Genomic DNA, 22,457 nt, shown 5'->3' on the forward strand with positions numbered 1-22,457 from the left:
AATGAAAGTATTCTTAATATTATCCATATTTCCTTATAATCAGTAGAGACATCTTCTTTTATTTCCTGTTTTCCAAACCAAGTATCTTTATTTAGCAAGAATCACAGGGTTGAAGTTTGGACCCAAAGTATGGGTCAGACATGCAGTCCCTAAGCATCCTGAGCAACTGTGCAAATGTCTTATGAATGCTGCATATGTTAACTGTTTTTATTGCACTCTCTTGGGTTTTGATGGAATTTTCAAGCCGACAGCTTTGAGACTGGACTCATACACACAGATATCTTGGAACAATGAACTTTTATTGATATGAAACATAGTCATTAAAAAACAGTTTCCCATAATATGGGGATCTAGTTAATGAATACATCCTGCATTATCAAGACTCAAGAGAAAATTATGGTTAATTAGTTGTTACAGAAAACAATATATTATAATCGGCTCAATTCCAAAGTAGGCTTGTTTTGATTGTTTTTGTGCTGCAGCAAAACATATTTACTAGATCATGTATGTGTATACTGGGTTTTCACACACATGATCACTTATTTTTCTTTAAAGATGCAGTTTCTTTGGTTGAATAGATACCATCTGCTGAGAACATAAGGTTTATTTTTAATGCCATAATGCAGTCAGTCTGTATTTATCAGAATAAATTTGTCAAGTAACATAATGAAATATAAGATGAACGTTTTGCTTTTGAAACTGTGTAAGAGCTATACACTACTTTGGGGAAAAACTCCAACGTTCCATATTTCAAGATTATTATTTCTCAAAATCATGCAAGAGTTTCCAAAAATAAATGTTTGAAATTTTCTTCTATTAAAAAGCTCAAAGCCAACCTGAAAACAGTACCAGGTGTGCGGAGGATTAGAGGAGGGGCAGAGATTCCGTGAATGAAAAGGAAGCCATTTTTGTATCCATTAATTTGATCTTGCTGTCTAAAATGCATGTTTCTCTCCAAATAAGGAATTCATTTCAAATAGAGATTTCCTTTATTTTCCTAGAACGGAAAGCTTAGTGCTATCCCTATTATAATACATGGAATTTCTGAAGTTATCCCTAATCTGGGATGCAAACCATTTTTATCTGTCTTCCTGTTGGGGATCAGAGTAATGAAAATAAGTGTTAAGACCAAGGTCTTTATCTCCTAAATACCTTCTAGTCTAGAAAACATACAATGTCAAAACTAGAAGAAAACAAAAGAAAAAAACCTACAAAAATATCCTAAAATATCAAACATAATCATTTTTAAATATAATAAGCCACAATCCTAGCTTTACTTATTGTTATTACTCCTGTGCTGCTAATATAATGTAACTTCATATCAGTTATGCTGTTGGCTTTACTCTCACGGAGTCTCAGTGATGAAGTCTCTGGGTGTTATTTCCAATGTGCCATGACCACCAAGGAGAACACTGCAGGGAATGCTCACACTTACACCATTTATTAAGATAGCTGGTTTATCTAAGTTGTAGCACTTGTAATATGCTATATTCTTGATTTAATACCTGTATAAGCCTGGATATTTATTTTTCTATTATGTCTATTATAACCCTAGCCTAATCTTTGATTATACCTAATCATTCATTCATACCAATATTCACCATGATCTTTATTAAACTCCTGCTAGAAGACTGTATCATTAAACAGATTTCTTTAGTGTGTCAAGAAAATCAGCTCACTGATTGCTGTACATAAAAGTTTAGAAGATTCTTTAAACACTTTCATGTTTTTTATCCACTGACTCTCACAGACCTCACATCCAGGGCTCCCATCCTATCCAAGTTCTGCCAAGGATGTTGGGGTCTGTTGCCTGGTCAATCAAGCACTTCACCTGAGCTTCTTCTGAAAGGTCACTCTCCAGTTCTTGGGCACGGATATTGTGATCTTCGCTTCCTCGTGCTACAGCCACATAATCTCCAAATGCAGCTACCTTCTCATGGCCCAGAAGTAACTCATCACTGGAAAAAATATTAAACAAATATGAAAACACAAACCATGCATCACTTTTCCTTTGTTGCCTCCGTTTCTAGCTGTCCTATCCAAATATTCCCTCTCATCACTTCTAGAATATTTTCTATTACTCATAATCTTGACGTCAAGAGATTTCATTTGTAGAAAAATAGAACATGAATAATGCTGCTATTAACATTTGTCTACAAGTTTTTGTGTAGACATATGCTTTCATTTCTATTGGGTGTTATACCTACGAATGGAACTGCTGGGTCAAATGGTAATTCCTTTTTTTTTTTTTTTAGATTTTTTAACTTTTATTTTTATTTTATTTTTTTGAGGAAGATTTGCCCTGAGCTAACATCTGTGGCCAATCCTTCTCTTTATGCTGAGGAAGACTGGCCTGAGCTAACATCCATGACCATCTTCCTCTACTTTATACGTGGGATGCCTACCACAGCATGGCTTGACAAGCAGTGCATAGGTCCGCACCCAAGATCCGAACGGGCGAACCCCAGGCCACAGAAGCGGACTGTGTGAACTTAACCGCTGTGTCACCCGGCCGGCCCCTCAAATGGTAATTCTGTGTTTAACTTTTTGAGGAATGGCCAGACTGTTTTCTACAGTATTTTACATTCCTACAAGCAACATATGAGGGCTCCAATTTCTCCACATCCTCACCAATACTTGTTATATTCCATTTTTTTATTACAGCAATATTAGTGGGTGTAAAGTGGTATCTCATTTGCATTTCTCTGATGACTAATAATATTAAGCATCTTTCCACGTGCTTGTCATTTGTGTATCTTCCTTAGAGAAATCCCTGCTCAAGTCCTTTCATCATTTTTTGAATTATTTGTAAGATATTATTGAGTTGTAACAGTTTTTTTTTTTTAATATATTCTAGATGCAAGTCCCTTATCAGCTATTATGACTTTCAAATTTTTCTCCCATTCTGTGGACTGTCTGTTTACTTTCTTGACGGTATCCTGTGAAGCACACACACGTTTTTAGTTTTTTGTTTTTTTTTTTCCTTTTTCTCCCCAAAGGCCCCCGGTACATAGTTGTGCACTCTTCGCTGTGGGTTCTTCTAGTTGTGGCATGTGGGACGCTGCCTCAGCGTGGTCTGATGAGCTGTGCCATGTCCGCGCCCAGGATTCGAACCAACGAAACACTGGGCCGCCTGCTGCGGAGTGCGCGAACTTAACCACTCGGCCACGGGGCCAGCCCCACACGTTTTTAGTTTTGATGAATTTAACTATTTTTTTCTTTTCTTGTTTGTAATTTTGCTGTTTCATTCCTTTGCCAGCACCATGTGTTGGAAAGACCATTGAATGCTCTCAACACACTTATCAAAAAACAAGTGACCAGATTTGTCATTTACTATTACTTAATTGTAAATTCCAACTTTTTTCCCTTCTAGTGAATCATTTTCCATAAATTTCTATTTGTTTTAGACCACAACAAGAAAAATTTTAAAAGCAAATCTGAAGGCTAAACCAATTTGGATTCTCATCTAACAAGCCCCTAATGTATTCTCCACACTTCAGTGCTGATACCCACCAAGGTCACCTTTTGTCCTAAAAAGGACAAAAGCAAATTTAAAACTTAAATCTTCTCATGTGTGTAAAAATATTTTTGTAATAGTCTAAGAATGCTCCTGCTGTTCCTCACACTGGTACAGGCTACTCCAGGTAATGACCTGAAGCCTGAAGACTGTGCCAAAAGGGCAAGGGTCAAGTACACAGATTTTAGAGAGAGAGACCTTGCCCAGCCTTGGAGAAGTCAACCTTAAGCCACGCTTTTTTCATTTGTAAAATGAGAATAATAAAGCTAACATCATAAGCTAAATGTAAAGTACTCAGCACTTTATATACCATTTAGTAATTTTTCAGTAAACTGTAGCATATTGGTGTTTTGTGTGTTTTTTCCACAAATAACAATCTTACCAAGTAATAACTGCTGGATTGGCACCAGCTAACTTTCTCTTAGCATAATGTATTTTCTGCCGGGGATACCAATTTTTTTCAGTTACATTTATTTCTTGAATCCATGATCCTCCTTTTTTTAGCATTTTCTGTTCAAAATTCTAAAGGAAAAGAACATGATTTTCTCTGCTTATTATAAAAGTACATATGATCACATTCAAACATTAAACAAGTAATGATTTTATTTATTTATTTTTTAATTAATTATTTTTTTTTAAGACTGGCACCTAGGCTAACAACTGTTGCCAACCTTCTTCTTTTTTTTAAATTCTTCTCCCCAAAGCCCTCTAGTACATAGTTGTATATTCTTAGTTGTAGGTCCTTCTGGTTGTGCTATGTAGGGCACCACCTCAGCATGGCCTGATGAGTGGTGACATGTCCTCGCCCAGGATCCGAATCAGCCTTGGCTGCTAAAGCGGAGCACGCAAACTTAACCACTTGGCCACGGGGCTAGCCCCAAACAAGTAATGATTTTAAAATAAACAAGTATATATAGCTGGGGAGAGCTCTATAGCTTCCTATACAAATTTTAACGGTAGTATACATAACAGTGACAGTGACCTTGAGGGACTGCACTTACTCCCTATAAAGGGTACCATCACTAAGTTTCATTCTTCTGGAGCTGTATTATGAAGAACCTTGAGATTTAGATACGCCATCTCTCTCTTTATGATCAAGGAAAACTTCATGTGGAACAGATTTTAAACTAAAAGCTGTCTCAGAAAGAAATTAGACCCACCATCACCAAGGGGTCCATATTTCCTCTCCTAGTTACGTCTTTTATCTGCTTTTCAGGCCAAATGATCTCAAATGTTAATTTCAGGAAATGCTGTACAAAACAATGTAACTACTTTAGTAAATACAGTTTGATGTATTTCCATTATATAATAGTAGATACCAGATCAATTACTGGTACATTGAAATAAAAGTGAAAAGTGCATATGAATAACCCTACTTTCCAGTCGAAGGAAGGCTCCTTTACAAACACGTCCATGGTGTTAGCAAGCAGGTTGGACTGTGAGCGGAAGGCTCTCAGTGCATGCACCATGATACTGTACATAACACCTGTTTCTTTCATTGGTAACATCAGATTGATAAATTGGCGAGTTAGACGAAAAGGCATCAACTCAGGGACCGGCAGAAACTAAAGAGAAAAAAAATATGTGAACATATGAACTAGAAATCTCAAATAACAGGCACAAACAGAACATTCTCCCATAGGTATTATTCACTTTTAGTGACAATATGCACTCCTCTTTTCTTGAAATCAGCTATACAGAAGTGAATTCCCTGTGCCCAAGAGTAATCAACATAATCATCCCTGCAATGCAAAACCTACGTGTGTAGGACTACACAGCCCGCAGAGATTTAGAAGTGCAATGTAAAACATTCATAGTTTAACGTCAGAGAAAAGATTGGAATCATATCTTGTGGAAGACATTTTGATTATGAGGCTTCATAATTTATAGGAACACATTTTACTCTTAGCTCTGATAATTCATCATCACAGCTTCCATAACCTGTCTGAACAAGGCCAAAATGAAGTTGAGATTATCCCTTTCTGCAAGACTGTCAAATTCAATGACCATGACAAAAGTGACCTAACTGAGATGTCATTTCTTCTTTAAAAATTGTATATTTCCAGAAGGTGGTACAAAGTGCTATGACAACTCTAAACTAGCTGAGAATAATGAGAGCAAGGTGAGCATACCTGAGTAGCTGATCCAAATGCATGTCCAAAGTCGATTCCAATCACTCCACCTGTCTCCATGCTTACCAGGAAATTGTTCAGATGTCTATCTCCAATGCCCAGAATCCAGTGACTAATGCATATCAAAGCGTGAGAGCGGGCAAAGTGTGAGCGGAGTGTCAGGAAGGCCTCAGGGCTGGTACTCATCTTCACAAAGGCCCGCCTAGGAGAGGGGAGACACAGCCTCTGAGGTCTCTGCTGCGCCACCAATGGGTTTGTAAAATCAGAAGTATACTTACTTTAAGAGATCGGCTGGCACCTTACTTTCTCTTTTTCTAAAAGATGTGACTGTTTCAGTACGACTAGCTCCCCTACGATTTAAAATAGGAAACGTCTGATTAGAACAAACTTCTTGTGACTTGAAATTTAAAATTCTTTGTTTACAGTGAAACTCAAATATCAAATAACTAGATTTTGATGATCTCTCTGAGAAAAAACTCTCTAAGAAACTAAAGTAAATACGCAACTTTGAGAAGAAGGAACTAGTCAGTAAGAAGGAAAATCAAAACAAAACTTACTTATACATTAGCATGTAAGCACCAACATCAGATTTCCCAGACATCTTTGTCAGCCAGTCTCTATATTCAAATGGTGGTGCTTTGGGATCGCTAATGAGTCAGAAAAAAGGAATCGGCATTAGGAACATATTTAGCATTATGTGATTTCAGAGGCAAAGATCACCGAGAATTCATTGAAAAACAGTGCAGAGGCGGGGAAAAATAAACATGACTTTAAAACATATTTAATATTTACACTGAAACCATGTTACTCTGGATCTAGAATTTCAATATATCATTATTCAATTTTAACTGCTCCTAAGAAACCAAAGTTATTTCCTATGTAAAAATTCAGGCACAAAACAATCAGATACAATAAATTTCTCAATTCATGCAGAGAGGAACAAGATGAGCTAAACAAGTGTTTACGATTTAGGCGTATGGTTCTAAAGATCTGGTCCCAGAAAAGAACTGTAACAACAGGATGACAGGACTACGTGCAACTTACTGAAAGTAGGCAAGAAAGGTAGTCATATCACTACTACAAACAAAATGCCCACAAATTATTTGTTGAAGACGATTGAGTCTGTTTTTTACATTATTTAAAACAGTGCCACATTCTTTCTTCAACATTTCTAGTATGCAGACACATATAAAATCCATATTAAGTACAATAAAGCATTTTCTTAAACGACAATGGATTTGAATTGAATTTGAGAAGCTGTTTTCAGTAATATTCATAGGCAAAAGGCAGTACTCAGGCAGTTGGAAACGATGTGATATTTGCCACTTTTGGGTTTGTGTCACAAGTTTTAACAAGTTTTCCTACAAAAGAATCTAAAGGGGGTCAGCCCCGTGGCCAAGTGGTTAAGTTTGCGTACTCCGCTTTGGTGGCCCAGGATTTCTTAGGTTCAGATCCTGGGTGCAAACATGGCACTGCTCATCAAGCCATGCTGAGGTGGTGTCCCAAACAGCACAACCAGAGGGACCTACAACTAGAATATACAACTATATACTGGGGGGCTTTGGGGAGAAGAAGAAGAAAAAAAAAGATTGGCAACAGATGTTAGTCCAGATGCCAATCTTAAAAAAAAAAAAGAATCTAAAGATAGAAGAATTTCACATATTACTTGGTAGTTCATTCACTTAAGGTGAATCTTTTCTGAGTTCCTAGGTTAATTTCACAAATAGATGACTCTATCTTCATCTAAATTCTCTCCTAGTTTCAAATGGGATGAAAATTTAGGTTGGAAAGGTGCAAGAAGTAAGTTAAGAAAAAAATAGCAATGATTTTAGTAATAGGGAGCTGGAAGCACCTTGTTTTAAAAAAACAATGGGAAGTAATTTATATAATTCCATATTTGAAAAGTACTTTAAACCCTATTGCTACCTATGTTCACCTTACGCATTTTACATTACTATCCGATATTACAAACAGAGGGATGGAAATAAGGGGAGGACGAGCCACTTGTTCAAGATTCCCGTGGGAGTCAGGATCACTGCTGAGTCAGCACCAGAACGAGATGTGGAATTTCCAACTCCAGGAAGTACTATTCATCAATTTCCCTGTCTTCCAGGGAAAGCAGAAACAATTCTAGGCAAAGGTCTCAAATGATTGGAATTAAAAGTTCATAAATACTGCCCTATTTAGCAACCATTACCCAGGAATAAGAGTTTGATAAGAATACGCCTAATTTCATAGAAATTGTCCCTGACTGATGACAATACTGCTCCTATGTAAACACTTTCAGGAAAGAACGAGAGTACAATGAAGAGAAATAGGCCTTGCACCTATTTATGACCATTTCCTCTTCCTTCATCCTATAGCTAGTCACCAAAACTTGTCAACTCCTCCTGCATAATGTCTCTCAATGTTGTCCTGTTTTGTCTTTATAGAAACAAAAAACACTAAAAAACGCTTCTGATTAAAATATACATGTTCATTGTAGAAAAGTTGGAAAATACATGCCGGGTGACCGAGGATAAGTGATTTAACCTCTCTTGGCCTCGGCTTACTCATCTGTACAGAGGTGATAATAAGACTCACCTTGTGGGTTTTTGTGAAAAATAAATGACTTCATACACATTAAGAACTAAGAATAGTGCCCACAGAAAATGTTTAATTAAACGTTAGCAGCTAATCTTACTATTATTTATTTCCTTCAAGATATTTCTTTTTTTTTCAAAGTTAATACTGTTTTTTTATTCTCCTAAAATACATGCAACTACTGGTTAGATTAGAACCTTCTACTCCATGTACTTGATTCACCCAGCCAGAGGCAGATTAAGGAATAGGCCAGGGTATGGCTGAGGGCTCCAATTAAAAGGGGCCCTAAAATGCCCTCAAGAAGCTTGAGGTGGAGGAACTGAATTTGAAACCACTCTCCTCAGAGGGATGTTGTGGCTGGGCAGCAGCAGGCTCGGGTGGGGCCACAGCTGGAGAAACAGTATTTAGATTCCATGTTACCTTGTACAAGCTGCTTTCTCCTCTTGTGACATGTTACTCAAAAGAAGTTCCTTCAAGGTAAAAGTATTTTCAATCCATTCAATTAGTCCTAATCTGTAAATGAGAATAAATAGTTTATGAACATAAATCCAAACTGCTCTTTCAACACTAGAAAAAAAAGTTATGTAGAATTAAATAAAGTAGATTTCTTGTCTATTCTTCACTTGCTTTCTCTACACTAAGATGAAAATGATAGGTTTAGAAATGTTGATCAGTTCTGTTTAGCTCTCTTTGTGAAATTTAAAACACTGAATTGTCAAGTGACCTATAACAGAATCTTGGTAAAATTAAACAAGACCTTGGCATAGAACTGGATCTTACATTCACATAAATCTACTCTAGAATGACAATGCGTACGTGGTCATACCTGGAGGTCATGGGTATGACCTGGTATGTCTTTAGCTGCATGCTTCTCTGACTACAGGCAGCATCTTGGGAAAGGATGACATTCATGACCTCGAAGAGCTGCTCGATGCGTTGGTCCTGCCTCAGATCTTCACCTCCCTTCACAAGGAAAGGGTACTCTCTCTCATCATGGCCTCGGATGATGATACGCTTTGGTTTTCTCATAGAAGCCATTACTTTTATCTTTAAAAATTTTTAAGAAAACATTTTTAAGTGAAGTCTTAGAAATTGAGAGAATAGCCCATCACATCATCATAAAAAGGGGAGAACTACAGCTGGTTGGTATGCATTCCTCAAAGAAAGACCTCTCCTCGAGGACAGAGTCAGGTGACAGAAAAAAGAAGAGAACCTAGGGCCAGCACAGTATTTGTTACCTGTTTATGCCCTACCGTTGTGCCACAGGAATTTCACATTACTGTTTATAAATAATTGCTTATAAGTGTGGATATCCTTAGTAACAAGCAACATACATGTTAACTTGTTACAATTACTTAATTTAATTCTACGTATATTTTATAATGGATACACATACACACATATATCCTTTTTTTTTTTTTGGAGGAAGATCAGCCCTGAGCTAACCACTGCCAACCCTCCTCTTTTTTTGCTGAGGAAGACCGGCCCTGAGCTAAGATCCATGCCATCTTCCTCTACTTTATATATGGGATGCCTACCACAGCATGGCTTTTTGCCAAGCAGTGCCATGTCCACACCCGGGATCCGAACCAGCGAACCCTGGGCCCTGAGAAGCAGAACGTGCGAACTTAACTGCTGCGCCACGAGGCCGGCCCCCATATATCCTTAAACATAACTGATGTTGAAACATTAGAAACATTATATTAAGAAATTCAGTAAATAACAGGATCAGAAAATTCTTAACGTTTGAGACCAACGTGGGAAGTTGTCTTTTCTTTAGTAAAGACAAATATACCATTCTCATATCTGAAGAACTAAATGCCACACACTAACAATCCTAACTACGGTGACTGGGGTTGAACACATTGGCACTTACCCGCTCATCAAACCCAGCAATTCGTGCATGGTATTCTGGCACTGGTTTTCCCTTGCCATCATACTGACCTAAAACAAACCACAGAAGCCTTACTTAGATATAGCTTGTTACAGAATCCTGTATTTTAAAATATATCTGTTGATGTAATAAAAAAAAAAAAGCTAATCTAACATGGAAACTTTTCGTAAAAAATTTTACTATCTAAAGAAAATGGACTTATTTTTTAATGCCATTATTTCTCAATCTGACTGACAAATGGAAGTTAGCTTCCTATTCTAATGGAGTAGACAAATTCCAAACAGGAAAAATAACGTCTTGAGCTAGAACACTGTATTATTTCAAGGAGAATCAAGCTGCTTATTAGGAGGCTTCGTTTTCAATGTTTTTCTTGAAACTGACTTATGTAAGGCACAGCTGTTAATAATAATAAAGAAGTGTTTCTCCAAATATGTTTTTTTTCTATCCACTGGGATGAGAATATGAGTAACCATATCAATATGTTTTTTTGTCTGGCAAATTCCAGGATGAAGAACATGGAATATACAAAGATCACCTTTGAAAAATCATGCTATGTTCACATCCAACCAACTTATGTGTCTCCATCATCAATATCACAATTCTTTTTCCTGAAGGTAAGTCATTTATCATTATCTCATCACTTTAAATGGGACCACCAAGTACATCCCAGGAAGTGATGTGCATCTATATCTGTATATTTCTGGAGAAAAGTTATTCAGGAGTAAAGCATGGGTATGTTCAGAGGGAATTACCAGTTACCATTATTATTAGATGGAAATCTGAATACTTGTCATAACCAGGAATTTAATAAAATTATAATCTAATTAGTTAGTAAAGTGTACTAATTCACAGTATTTACAGATTTTCCTAATGATGAAAAATATGGCGAAATTTTAAGTGCTTAAAAAAAAAAACTGTCAAGCTCCCAATATCATTATTTTAGAGATCAGAAATTCTTGCTACAGCACTATTCTCCTTAAAGAACAGTTTTGTCATCCCTGAGGGTTAACTCACCAGGAATCTCCAGTTCACTTCTCAAAAATTCTACTTTGAAGTCACTCATCCAGGGCGAGCATTCTTTCAGATTCCCAGGTGGCTTTGAGACTTTGCACATTTTTGAAAATAGTGAGTTGGTAATATCACTGAATTCACGGGGCTTCATTCCAGGTAGCTTAGAACCTCCTCTCCCAAAGTGTTTATCAAATTCTTTTCCAAAAGCCTGAAATTAATAATAATATACCTTAAATATTAATATTTAATTTGAGCTTTGGAAAAGGTTCTAGGCTTGTATGTTTATAAGAATCAAGCACCGAATTACAAAGGTTTTTTTCTGTGCTTTAAGATTTATAGTTCTGCCTTCCTTGAATGTTTCCATACACTAAAACACCTGAAGCCTGCTTTTGTTTGTTTCTTTGTGCCCACTCTCTAGTTACTGACCTAGATCATTATGGTAACAGGAGTAATTAGGAACAAAGTACAAAATAAAAGGAGTCATTCAATAAAAATGAACAGCCTGGGGCCGGCCCCGTGGCCAAGTGGTTAAGTTTGCATTCTGCTTCGGCAGCCCAGTTTCGCTGGTTCAAATCCTGGGCGCGGACATGGCACCACTCATCAAAGCCATGCTGAGGCGGTGTCCCACATACCACAGCTAGAACGACCCACAACTAAGAATATACAACTATGTATCAGGGGCCTTTGGGAGAAAAAGGAAAAATAAAATCTTTAAAAAAAAAAAAAGATAGGGGCTGGCCTGGTGGCATAGCAGTTAAGTGTGCACATTGCGCTTCGGCGGCCCGGGGTTCACTGGTTCAGATCCCGGGTGCGGACATGGCACTGCTTGGCAAACCATGCTGTGGTAGGCATCCCACACATAAAGTAGAGGAAGATGAGCAAGGATGTTAGCTCAGGGCCAGTCTTCCTCAGCAAAAAGAGGAGGATTGGCAGCAGATGTTAGCTCAGGGCTAATCTTCCTCAAAATAAATAAATAAATAAATAAATAAATAAATAAAAATGAACAGCCCATAATTCTTCATTAGGGCTGAAAAGAGAGATATAAGAATGCTGTACTTTCCTTAGTAGGGGTCTTTCAAGCCATTGTTTTAGATCATAAACCAGTATAAACACTATTTAAATAATTTATATTTCTAAAAGCAACTATTATTAGAAGTACTTTATATTGGAACATATCAAATAGTTCTTTGTATTAGTCTTTTCTCAAATATTTATTTAAATTATAATCCTGATGTAAAAAAAAAAACCCACAAAAAACAAAACTCAAATGTATTACTAACAATGACTTAATAGTCCTCAAGATTTACTTGATTGTCTTTAATTAGAAATGTTTTTACCAAATTCAGAACTAACTCCACAACATAAATCTGGTATAAATGAAATATATGCTCTATTTTAAGACAATCCACTATAGGAATATTGACACACATAAAACAAATTTCTTTCTTGATCTATAAGCAGATTAAAAATATAGAAACTATCTGCAATTCTTAGAATACATGGAAAGATTAACTATTTCCCAAACATAACCAGCACTAACAATATATCTGACTGGCATAATGCCCTTCAGGATCCTCTAAAGTAAAATCTGAGGCATTTCTGTTTTGGTAGACAATTACTATTTTAAATAATTAATGCAAATTACGTGTTGATCTGGTACTAAGTAGAAGTTTCTGCATTGATTTTCCAAGGTACTAGGAATTAACCTGAGGACAAATATCATGCCTGGCAGGAGGTGTATGTCTCCACTCTGACAGCATCCCTCAGTTAGGCTGGATGTGCTGTGCTCAGTGGTAGCTAGGAAGAGCTACCGTCTACATTAATAGATTTTCAGGGCAGAGTCTTATGGTATCCAGCATGCAGGGAAAGGAAGTGGCCAAGAGTTCAAAGGGATAACACGCAGTCTTGACTGGGGGCTGCCTAGAATTATTCCACACAAGGCAATGGAAAGGTTTCTGTAGACACTTTCATGCTGGTTTAGGAGACAGACAGATAGCAAACTATAGAGAAACACCCTCCCTCTGCCTGCAGTAGGGACCAGAGCAGACTGGAGCACAAGTTAGATTAGGGAAGGCTGCAAGAAAGAGGTCCTGCTGAAATGATTTCACAGGTGATGGACTACGGACTGGTCCTACTAAGCTGGGAGACCTGATTCTAGTTTCCATTCTGCCGCTCTCTCTGTTTGACAGGGGTCAAGTCACCCATTTTTCAGTTCTGGCTTCTTTGTTTAGAACACAATTTGGCAAATCATATCCAGCAAGTCAGATCCAGCCCACTCCCTGTCTTTATAAGTAAAATCTTATTGGAATCCTGCCAGCCATGCCTATCCATTTACATGTTGTCGAAGGCTGCTTTTGTGCTATAATGGCAGCTGTGGGTACTTGTGCCAGGAGACTAGTGTTGACTGCAAAGCTGAAAATCTGGACCTTTACAGAAAAAGTGTGTAGACCACTGGTTTAGGAAAAAACAAACACAATTTTCCAAATCTAGTATTCTATAATTTTATTAATGCTGGTCCATTAGTTTTAAGTCTGTTTATAGTACATCTATTTCCTGTTCTGAGACTCTTGCATATTCAATGTGTAGCAGTACTATGAGATAGATTTGATATGATGTGGAGCATAATATATGTCATAAAATGAAGTACAGAGGTTTATCTTTTTTCTCTTCACTTTTAGGATACATCCCTGGTCACATTTAGGCAATGGATAGCCCTGTACATTCCTATGTTCATGACTTTAAAACTATCCTAAGTAGGAATGACCTACCAAAATCTACCTCTACTTATCAAAACTATGCCATTCACCTAATTAAAGACGCCTGTCTCACAGGTAGTGGAGAGAAAAGATGAACAAGACAGAATCTCTGCCCACAAATCTAATTCAGGAGGCATAAATTAAAGGAAGAGTTCAAGATAAATATGGTTTTCAACTCCTGAGAATCTCCCCACAAGAACTTGTACCCAAATGTTTGCAGCAGCACTAGTCATAATAACCAAGAAGTGGAAACACCCCAAATGCCCATGAGCTGATTAAAGGATAAACAAAATGTGGGATATCCACACAGTGGAATAATATTCAGCAATAAAAAGGGATGAAGTATTGACACATGCTAAAATATGGATGAACTCTGAAACATTACGCCAACTGAAAGAAATCAGGTCACATATTGTATGAAATGTCCAGAACAGGCAAATCTATAGAGACAGGAAGTAGTTTAGTGGTTGCCTAGGGCTGGCAGGAGGGGAGAATGAGAAATAACTGCTAACAGGTATGAGGTTTCTTTTTGGAGTGATGAAAATATTTTAAAATTGATGTGGCAATGTTTGCACAACTCTGTGACTATAAAAAAGCTATGGTATTGTACACTTTAAACGAATGGATTGCAGGGTATGTGAATTATATCTTAATAAAGCAGTCACTAAAAAAACCCAAGAAGACACACAGATCCCCTTTGCACTAGAGACTGTAGAACTTGAGAACTCTGGTAAGATGAGTACCAGGACTATTTCTTTATGCTTTTAAACTTCTTGAGGTTTAATGAACAAAGACAGTTTGACCAAAATTGAAAAAAAAAAAAAGCAGTGTCATGATGCTAAGAGAGGTGTACATAAGGTGCTTTAGGCGACAGAGAGGAAGGAGTACCTAAGTCTTCTTGGGGACCATTACAAAAAGGAGGTTCAGGGAAGGCTCTAAAGGAGAAATGTCACATAAAGCCAAGTCTCCAAGGGTGTCCGGGGGAGACAAGGCAAACCCATGTAGAGGGAGCAACAAGTACAAGGCATGGCAGTGTGAAATCTGGACATTTGAAGGCTCATTTCAATCTCCACTTGCTCCAAGAGGTTTCTCCTGATTCCCTCAAAACTGAGGTGTCTTCTCTTCCTTTCAGCTCTAGAGCAACTTTAAGAAGAGATCTCGGGGGCTGGCCCTGTGGCTGAGTAGTTCAAGTTCCACATGCTCCACTTTGGCAGCCCAGGTTTGTGGGTTCTGATCTCAGGTACGGACCTACTCCACTCATCAAACATGCTGTGGAGGTATCCCACATATAAAGTAGAGGAAGACTGACACAGATGTTAGCTAGGGTGAATCTTCCTCACCGAAAAAAAAACAAAAAAGATCTCACATTTACCACATTTGCCATTATGCCAGAGTTCTGTATATATAGCATTTGTCAGACAATCTCTTTGAATTCAAGAACTAAGTCTGTCTTCTCTTTGTATCTCCTGTAGCACCCAGGAGTGTGCCTTGGACAGAGATAAGTGCTCAAAAATAGTTATCAACTTATATAAAATACAAGCATTTTCTTGAGCCAATACACAAATCATTCTGAGAATTAAAAATATTAACCTATATGTAAGCCTCATATCTAAGAATGTAAGCATGAAGAACAGAATGTAACAAAAACCCTGAGGCTTTACCTATTGCCCCACCTGCCACTATCTGACCTAAAAATATGCCATCAATAGCTCCTAGAAAGCATCAGATCTAAAGAAAGTTTACAGATTCAACAGACATTTTAAAACCAGAATTATTAACACATCAGCAAATATAAGTATTGATCTTCACAGTGATCCCATTATCATAAAGGCAGGCTGCTGCTCATCCATACCTGAATAAACCTTCTTCGAAAAGCCCCAAGACCTGGAGCCTGTGGGTCTCCCAAGGTTGCATACATCTTTTCATACATCTTTTCAATGTTTTTTCTATCTACAGGGTTTTTTTCTAGTCCAACTTTGATATCATCAGTCCAGTCCTGTGCAGAAAAAGAGAAAAATCAACCTAGATTGCAAGTAGGTTTTATCCAATTTCTACGTTTTATGTGCTAGAAGCTATTATAGTACCTTAAAGAGCATTTCAGGATGAGAGAGCTGTTCTAGGGCATTAATAAAATCTTGAATCACTCCTCCTTGATCCAACTTAATTTTAATCCTATAATAAAAAATTCCCAAGTTTAGCTAATCAAACATCTTCCAAAGATCAAGGCCTATAACTTATATATATATAATTATTTATATTTATATATAAAATTATATATAACCAACTACATAGTCTAGGGAAGGAGCAATTTTAAAATTCTGTCCAATATTAGATGAAGCACAAAGTCTGTCTTCTATCTAGAGATGAGGTTCTTAGACAAGGTAAAAGCAAATCTTTCTGCAAATGATGTCAATATTTTGATATATACAATTTGATACACAGAGTTTCCAAAATTATGAAAGAAAAGCCCACATTCTCGACCCACTTTCAAACCCTTTTCTTTCCTTTCTTTTTTAAAAAATTAACCATGTTGCAGCTGACTCTGTAAGGGGCTGTGGGGTGGGGAGGGCAGGTGCAGTGGCAGGTGGTGTGTGCACAACCAACAAACTGTGACAAAAGCTGTGTCTTCCTCTTCCTTGTCGTCTCAGAAACAAAACACTCTAAATAATGAGGCAAATCAGCTTGTGAGAAAAAAGCTCTTGACAGAGGATGTCAACTAAAATATCACACATTTACAAAGCATTCTTGTAAAAGTAACACACCATTGCTAGTTATGTCCATTAACTGTCTCCACTTACAAATCAACTGAAGAAGTGAGAAGGGGACAGCACTTCAGGGAGTTTACTGATTCCTAATTAAGAAGAGGAGCTTCCTGATACATGACAAACCCACAGCCAACATCATACTCAATGGGAAAAAATTGAAAGCCATCCCTCTGAGAATAGGAACAAGACAAGGATGCCCACTCTCACCACTCTTATTCAACATAGTACTAGTGGTTTTGGCAAAAGCAATTAGGTAGGAAAAGAAAATAAAAGGAATCCAAGTAGGCAATGAAGAAGTGAAACTCTCACTGTTTGCAGACGACATCATCCTATATACAGAAAACCCCCAAAAATCCCCAAAAATCCATCAGAAAGCTACTAGAAGAAATCAACAATTACAGCCAAGTTGCACGGTACAAAATCAACTTACTTAAATCAGTAGCATTTCAATACTCTAATAATGCACTAACAGAAAGAGAACTCAAGAACACAAATACCATTCACAACTGCTACAAAAAAAATAAAATATCTTGGAATAAATTTTTTTTTATTGCGTTATTGATAGGTTACAATCTTGTGAAATTTCAATTGTACATGAATGTTTGTCAGTCATGTTGTAGGTGCACCACTTCACCCTTTGTGCCCACCCCCAACCCCACCTTTCCCCTGGTATCCACTAAACTGTTCTTGGTCCATAGTTTTAAATTCCTCATATGAGTGGAGTCATACACAGATTATCTTTCTCTTGCTGGCTTATTTCACTTAACATAATTCTCTCAAGGTACATCCATGTTATGGCAAATGGAATGATTTTGTTCTGTTTTGCAGCTGAGTAGTATTCCATTGTATATATGTACCACATCTTCTTTATCCATTCGTCTGTTGATGGGCACTTAGGTTGCTTCCACGTCTTGGCTATTGTAAACAGTGCTGCAATAAACACTGGGGTGCACAGGACTTTTGGGATAGCTGACTTCAGGCTCTTTGGATAAATACCCAGTAGTGGGATAGCTGGATCGTATGGTAGTTCTATTTTTAGTTTTTTGAGGAATCTCCATACTGTTTTCCATAGTGGCTGCACCAGTCTGCATTCCCACTAGCAGTGTATGAGGGTTCCTTTTTCTCCGCAACCTCTCCAACATTTGTTGCTATTAGTTTTAGATATTTTTGTTATTCTAACGGGTGTAAGGTGATATCTTAGTGTAGTTTTGATTTGCATTTCCCTGATGATCAGCGATGATGAGCATCTTTTCATGTGCCTATTGGCCATCAGTATATCTTCTTTGGAGAAATGTCTGTTCATGTCTCCAGCCCATTTTTTGATTGGGTTGTTTGAGGTTTTGTGATTGAGTTGCGAAAGTTCTTTATATATTAAGGATATTAAGCCTTTGTCAGATATATGACTTGCAAATATTTTTTCCCAGTTAGTGGGTTGTTTTTTTGTTTCAATCCTGTTTTCATTTGCCTTGAAGAAGCTCTTTAATCTGATGAAGTACCATTTGTTTATTCTTTCTATTGTTTCCCTTCTCTGAGAAGGCATGGTGTCCGAAAAAATCCTTTTAATACTGATGTCAAAGAGTGTACTGCCTATGTTTTCTTCTAGAAGCCTTATGGTTTCAGGTCTCACCTTTAGGTCTTTAATCCATTTTGAGTTTATTTTGGTGAATGGTGAAAAAGAATGGTCAATTTTCATTCTTTTACATGTGGCTTTCCAGTTTTCCAAGCACCATTTGTTGAAGAGACTTTCTTTTCTCCATTGTAGGCCCTCAGCTCCTTTGTCGAAAATAAGCTGTCCATAGATGTGTGGTTTTATTTCTGGGCTTTCAATTTTGTTCCATTGATCTGTTTGCCTGTTTTTGTACCAGTACCATGCTGTTTTGATTACTGTAGCTTTGTAGTATGTTTTGAAGTCAGGGATTGTGATGCCTCCCGTTTTGTTCTTTTTTCTCAGGATTGCTTTAGCAATTCGGGGTCTTTTGTTGCCCCATATGAATTTTAGGATTCTTTGTTCTAATTCTGTAAAGAATGTCATTGGGATTCTGATTGGGATGGTGTTGAATCTGTAGATTGCTTTAGGTAGAATGGACATTTCAACTATGTTTATTCTTCCAATCCATGTACATGGAATGTCTTTCCATCTCCTTATGTCGTCATCCAATTCTCTCAGAAAGGCCTTGTAATTTTGATTATATAGGTCCTTCACTTCCTTAGTTAAATTTACCCCAAGGTATTTTATTCTTTTTGTTGCGATTGTGAATGGTATTGTATTCTTGAGTTCTTTTTCTGTTGGTTCATTACTGGAGTATAGAAATGCTACTGATTTATGCAAATTGATTTTATACCCTGCAACTTTGCTGTAGTTGTTGATTACTTGTAACAGTTTTCCAATGGATTCTTTGGGGTTTTCTATATATAAGATCATGTCGTCTGCAAACAGTGAGAGTTTCACTTCTTCCCTCCCTATTTGGATTCCTTTTATTCCTTTTTCTTGCCTGATTGCTCTGGCCAGGACCACCAGTACTATGTTAAATAAGAGTGGTGATAGAGGGCATCCTTGTCTTGTTACTGTTTTCAGGGGGATGGGGTTCAGTTTTTGCCCATTGAGTATGATGTTGGCTATGGGTTTGTCATATATGGCCTTTATTATGTGGAGGTAGTTTCCTTCTATGCCCATTTTGTTCAGAGTTTTTATCATAAATGGCTGTTGGATCTTGTCAAATGCCTCTCTGCATCTATTGAGATGATCATGTGGTTTTTATTCCTCAGTTTGTTGATGTGGTGTATCACGTTGAGTGATTTGTGGATGTTGAACCATCCCTGTGTCCCTGATGTGAATCCCACCTGATCCTGATGTATGATTCTTTTGATGAATTGCTGAATTCTGGTTGCCAAAATTTTGTTTAGAATTTTTGCATCTATGTTCATCAGTGATATTGGCCTGTAGTTCTCTTTTTTCGTGGTGTCCTTGTCAGGTTTTGGTATCAGCGTGATGTTGGCCTCATAGAATGTGTTAGGAAGTGTTCCATCTTCCCTAATTTTTTGGAATAGCTTGAAAAGGATAGGTATTAAGTCCTCTCTGAAAGTTTGGTAGAATTCCCTAGGAAAGCCATCTGGTCCTGGGGTTTTATTCTTTGGGATGTTTTTGATTGCTGTTTCAATCTCTTTCCGTGTGATTGGTCTGTTCAAATTGTCTGCCTCTTCTTGAGTGAGCTTTGGGAGATTGTAGGAGTCCAGGAATTTATCTATTTCCTCTAGGTTATCCATTCTGTTGGCATATAGTTTTTTGTAGTATTCTCTTATAATCTGTTGTATTTCTGCAGAGTCTGTTGTTATTTCTCCTTGCTCATTTCTGATTTTGTTTATTTGAGCTTTCTCCCTTTTTTTCTTTGTAAGTCTGGCTAGTGGTTTGTCAATTTTATTTATCTTCTCAAAAAACCAGCTCTTTGTCTCACTGATCCTTTCTACTGCCTTTTTCGTTTCAATAGTATTTATTTCTGCTCTGATTTTTATTATTTCTCTCCTTCTGCTGACTTTGGGCTTTATTTGTTCTTCTTTCTCTAGTTCAGTTAGGTGTGCTTTAAGGTTGCTTATTTGGGATTTTTCTTGTTCTTTAAGATGTGCCTGTATTGCAATGAATTTTCCTCTTAATACAGCTTTTGCTGTATCCCATATGAGTTGGTATGGCATGCTATCATTTTCATTTGTTTCCAGGTATTTTTTTATTTCTTCTTTAATTTCTTCAATGATCCATTGCTTGTTCAGTAATGTGTTGTTTAGTCTCCACATCTATGTGCCTTTCTCAGCTTTTTTCTTGTAATTAATTTCTAGCCTTATAGCACTACAATCTGAGAAGATGCTTGTTATTATTTCAATTTTTTAAATTTGTAGAGGCTTGTCTTGTTTCCCAACATATGGTCTATCCTAGAGAATGTTCCATGTGCACTTGAGAAGAATGTGTATTCAGCTCCTTCAGGGTGGAGTGATCTATATATGTCTATTAAGTCCAATTGTTTTAGTTTTTCATTCAGCTCCACTATTTCCTTGTTGATTTTCTGTCTGGATGATCTGTCCATTGATGTGAGTGGGGTGTTGAGGTCCCCTACTATTATTGTGTTGTTTTTAACATCTTCCTTTAGGTCTGTTAATAGTTGCTTTATGAATCTTGGTGCTCCTGTGTTGGGTGCATAGATATTTATAAGCGTTATTTCTTCTTGATGAAGTGTCCCTTTGATCATTATATATTGTCCCTCTGTGTCTCTCTTTACCTGTCTTATTTTGAAATCCACTTGGTTTGATATGAGAATTGCAACACCTGCCTTTTTCTCCTTGCTATTTGCTTGAAGTATTGTCCTCCACTCCTTTACCCTGAGTCTGTGTTTGTCCTTGGGGCTGAGGTGTGTTTCCTGGAGGCAACAAATTGTTGGATCTTGTTCTTTAATCCATTTTGCCACTCTGTGTCTTTTTATTGAAGAGTTCAATCCGTTCACATTGAGAGTGATTATTGATGCATGTGGACTTAATGCTGTCAATCTGTCACTCATTATCTTGTTTTCCTGTGTTTCTTTTCCTGTGTGCTTTAAACTACCCATTTAATACTGCAATTTCTTATGCTGGGTTTCTTAGATTTTTCCTTATCTATGATTTGTGACTCTGTTCTGTACTTTATTTTAGTGTCTACCTTGAAGTTTGTATTTAGAAACTCGTGTATAATATAATCTATTCTCTGGTGGTCTCTTACTTACTCGACCAATACTGATTTAGACCCTTTGCTCTTCCCCACCTAAGTAATTATTTTCATTTTTTATTCCAACTCGTCTTATTAATTTGTAGTTAGAGTGCTAAGATCATCCTTGTTTTGGTAGTTTCCTTATTTTTACCCTAATGCTATAGTTGAATATTTGCTATCCTGTTCTGGTTCTATCCATCGGTCTCCCTAGTCTGTGGATTGTGTCCCCTTTCTCCCTTTTTTCTTTTTTCAAGTATGAGAGCCTTCTTGAGGATTTCTTGTAATGGAGGGCTTTTAGTTACAAATTCCCTTAACTTTTGTTTGTCTGGAAAAGATTTAATTTCTCCCTCATATCTGAAGGAAATTCTTGCTGGATAGAGTATTCTTGGCTGAAGGTTTTTATCCTTTAAAGCTTTGAATATATCACTCCATTCTCTCCTAGCTTGTAGGGTTTCTGTAGAGAAATCCACTGACAGTCTGATAGGGGCTCCTTTATAGGTTATTCTCTTTTTTTTTCTTACTTCCCTGAGTATTCTTTCCTTATCATACCTATTTGCCAACTTTACTATTATGCGCCTTGCGGTGGGTCTTTTTACATTGACAAATCTAGGAGATCTAAAACCCACCTCTACACACATTTCTCCGTTGATCCCTAGATTTGGGAAGTTCTCTTCAATAATTTCGTTAAGCACACTTTCTGCTCCATTTTCCTTTTCCATATTCTCGGGAGTTCCTATGATCCTTATGTTCTTACTCCTCATTGAATCCATTATCTCTCGGAGATTTTCCTCATTTTTTAAAATTCTTAGTTCTCTGTCTTCCTCTGTCTGGCACCATTCAGCCTGTCTGTCCTCGATTATGCTGATTTGCTCCTCTATGTTGTCTACACGGGCATTCAGGGAATCCGTATTCTGTTTTATCTGGTCCATTGTGTTTTTCATCTCAAGTAATTCTGTTTGATTCTTCTTTATGATTTCAATCTCTTTTGTGAAGTAACTCCAGAACTCGGCTTGTTTCTCTATCTTTCTCTCTACCTCATTGAGTTTTTTGATTATAGCTGCTCTGAATTCATT

At 37.2% G+C, this 22,457-nt stretch overlaps 1 protein-coding gene across 1 annotated transcript in view; it reads right to left on the reverse strand.

Annotated features, from left to right (window-relative positions):
• Nucleotides 1–280: 280 nt before the first annotated feature.
• PRKDC (protein kinase, DNA-activated, catalytic subunit) overlaps nt 281–22,457 on the reverse strand; it is a 215,989-nt gene continuing 193,812 nt past the window's right edge. The window contains exons 75-86 of the mRNA XM_046641859.1: nt 15,978–16,065; nt 15,746–15,889; nt 11,141–11,345; nt 10,109–10,176; nt 9,059–9,279; nt 8,653–8,745; nt 6,207–6,296; nt 5,928–5,999; nt 5,650–5,851; nt 4,894–5,082; nt 3,900–4,039; nt 281–1,958 (exon numbers count right to left, since the gene is read on the reverse strand). Of these exons, the coding sequence (XP_046497815.1) occupies nt 1,754–1,958; nt 3,900–4,039; nt 4,894–5,082; nt 5,650–5,851; nt 5,928–5,999; nt 6,207–6,296; nt 8,653–8,745; nt 9,059–9,279; nt 10,109–10,176; nt 11,141–11,345; nt 15,746–15,889; nt 15,978–16,065 (1,717 nt within the window). The 3' untranslated portion in view covers nt 281–1,753. The remainder of the gene's footprint in view (nt 1,959–3,899; nt 4,040–4,893; nt 5,083–5,649; nt 5,852–5,927; nt 6,000–6,206; nt 6,297–8,652; nt 8,746–9,058; nt 9,280–10,108; nt 10,177–11,140; nt 11,346–15,745; nt 15,890–15,977; nt 16,066–22,457) is intronic.

Source organism: Equus quagga, chromosome 16, assembly GCF_021613505.1.
Source record: "Equus quagga isolate Etosha38 chromosome 16, UCLA_HA_Equagga_1.0, whole genome shotgun sequence".
Classification (NCBI taxonomy): domain Eukaryota; kingdom Metazoa; phylum Chordata; class Mammalia; order Perissodactyla; family Equidae; genus Equus; species Equus quagga.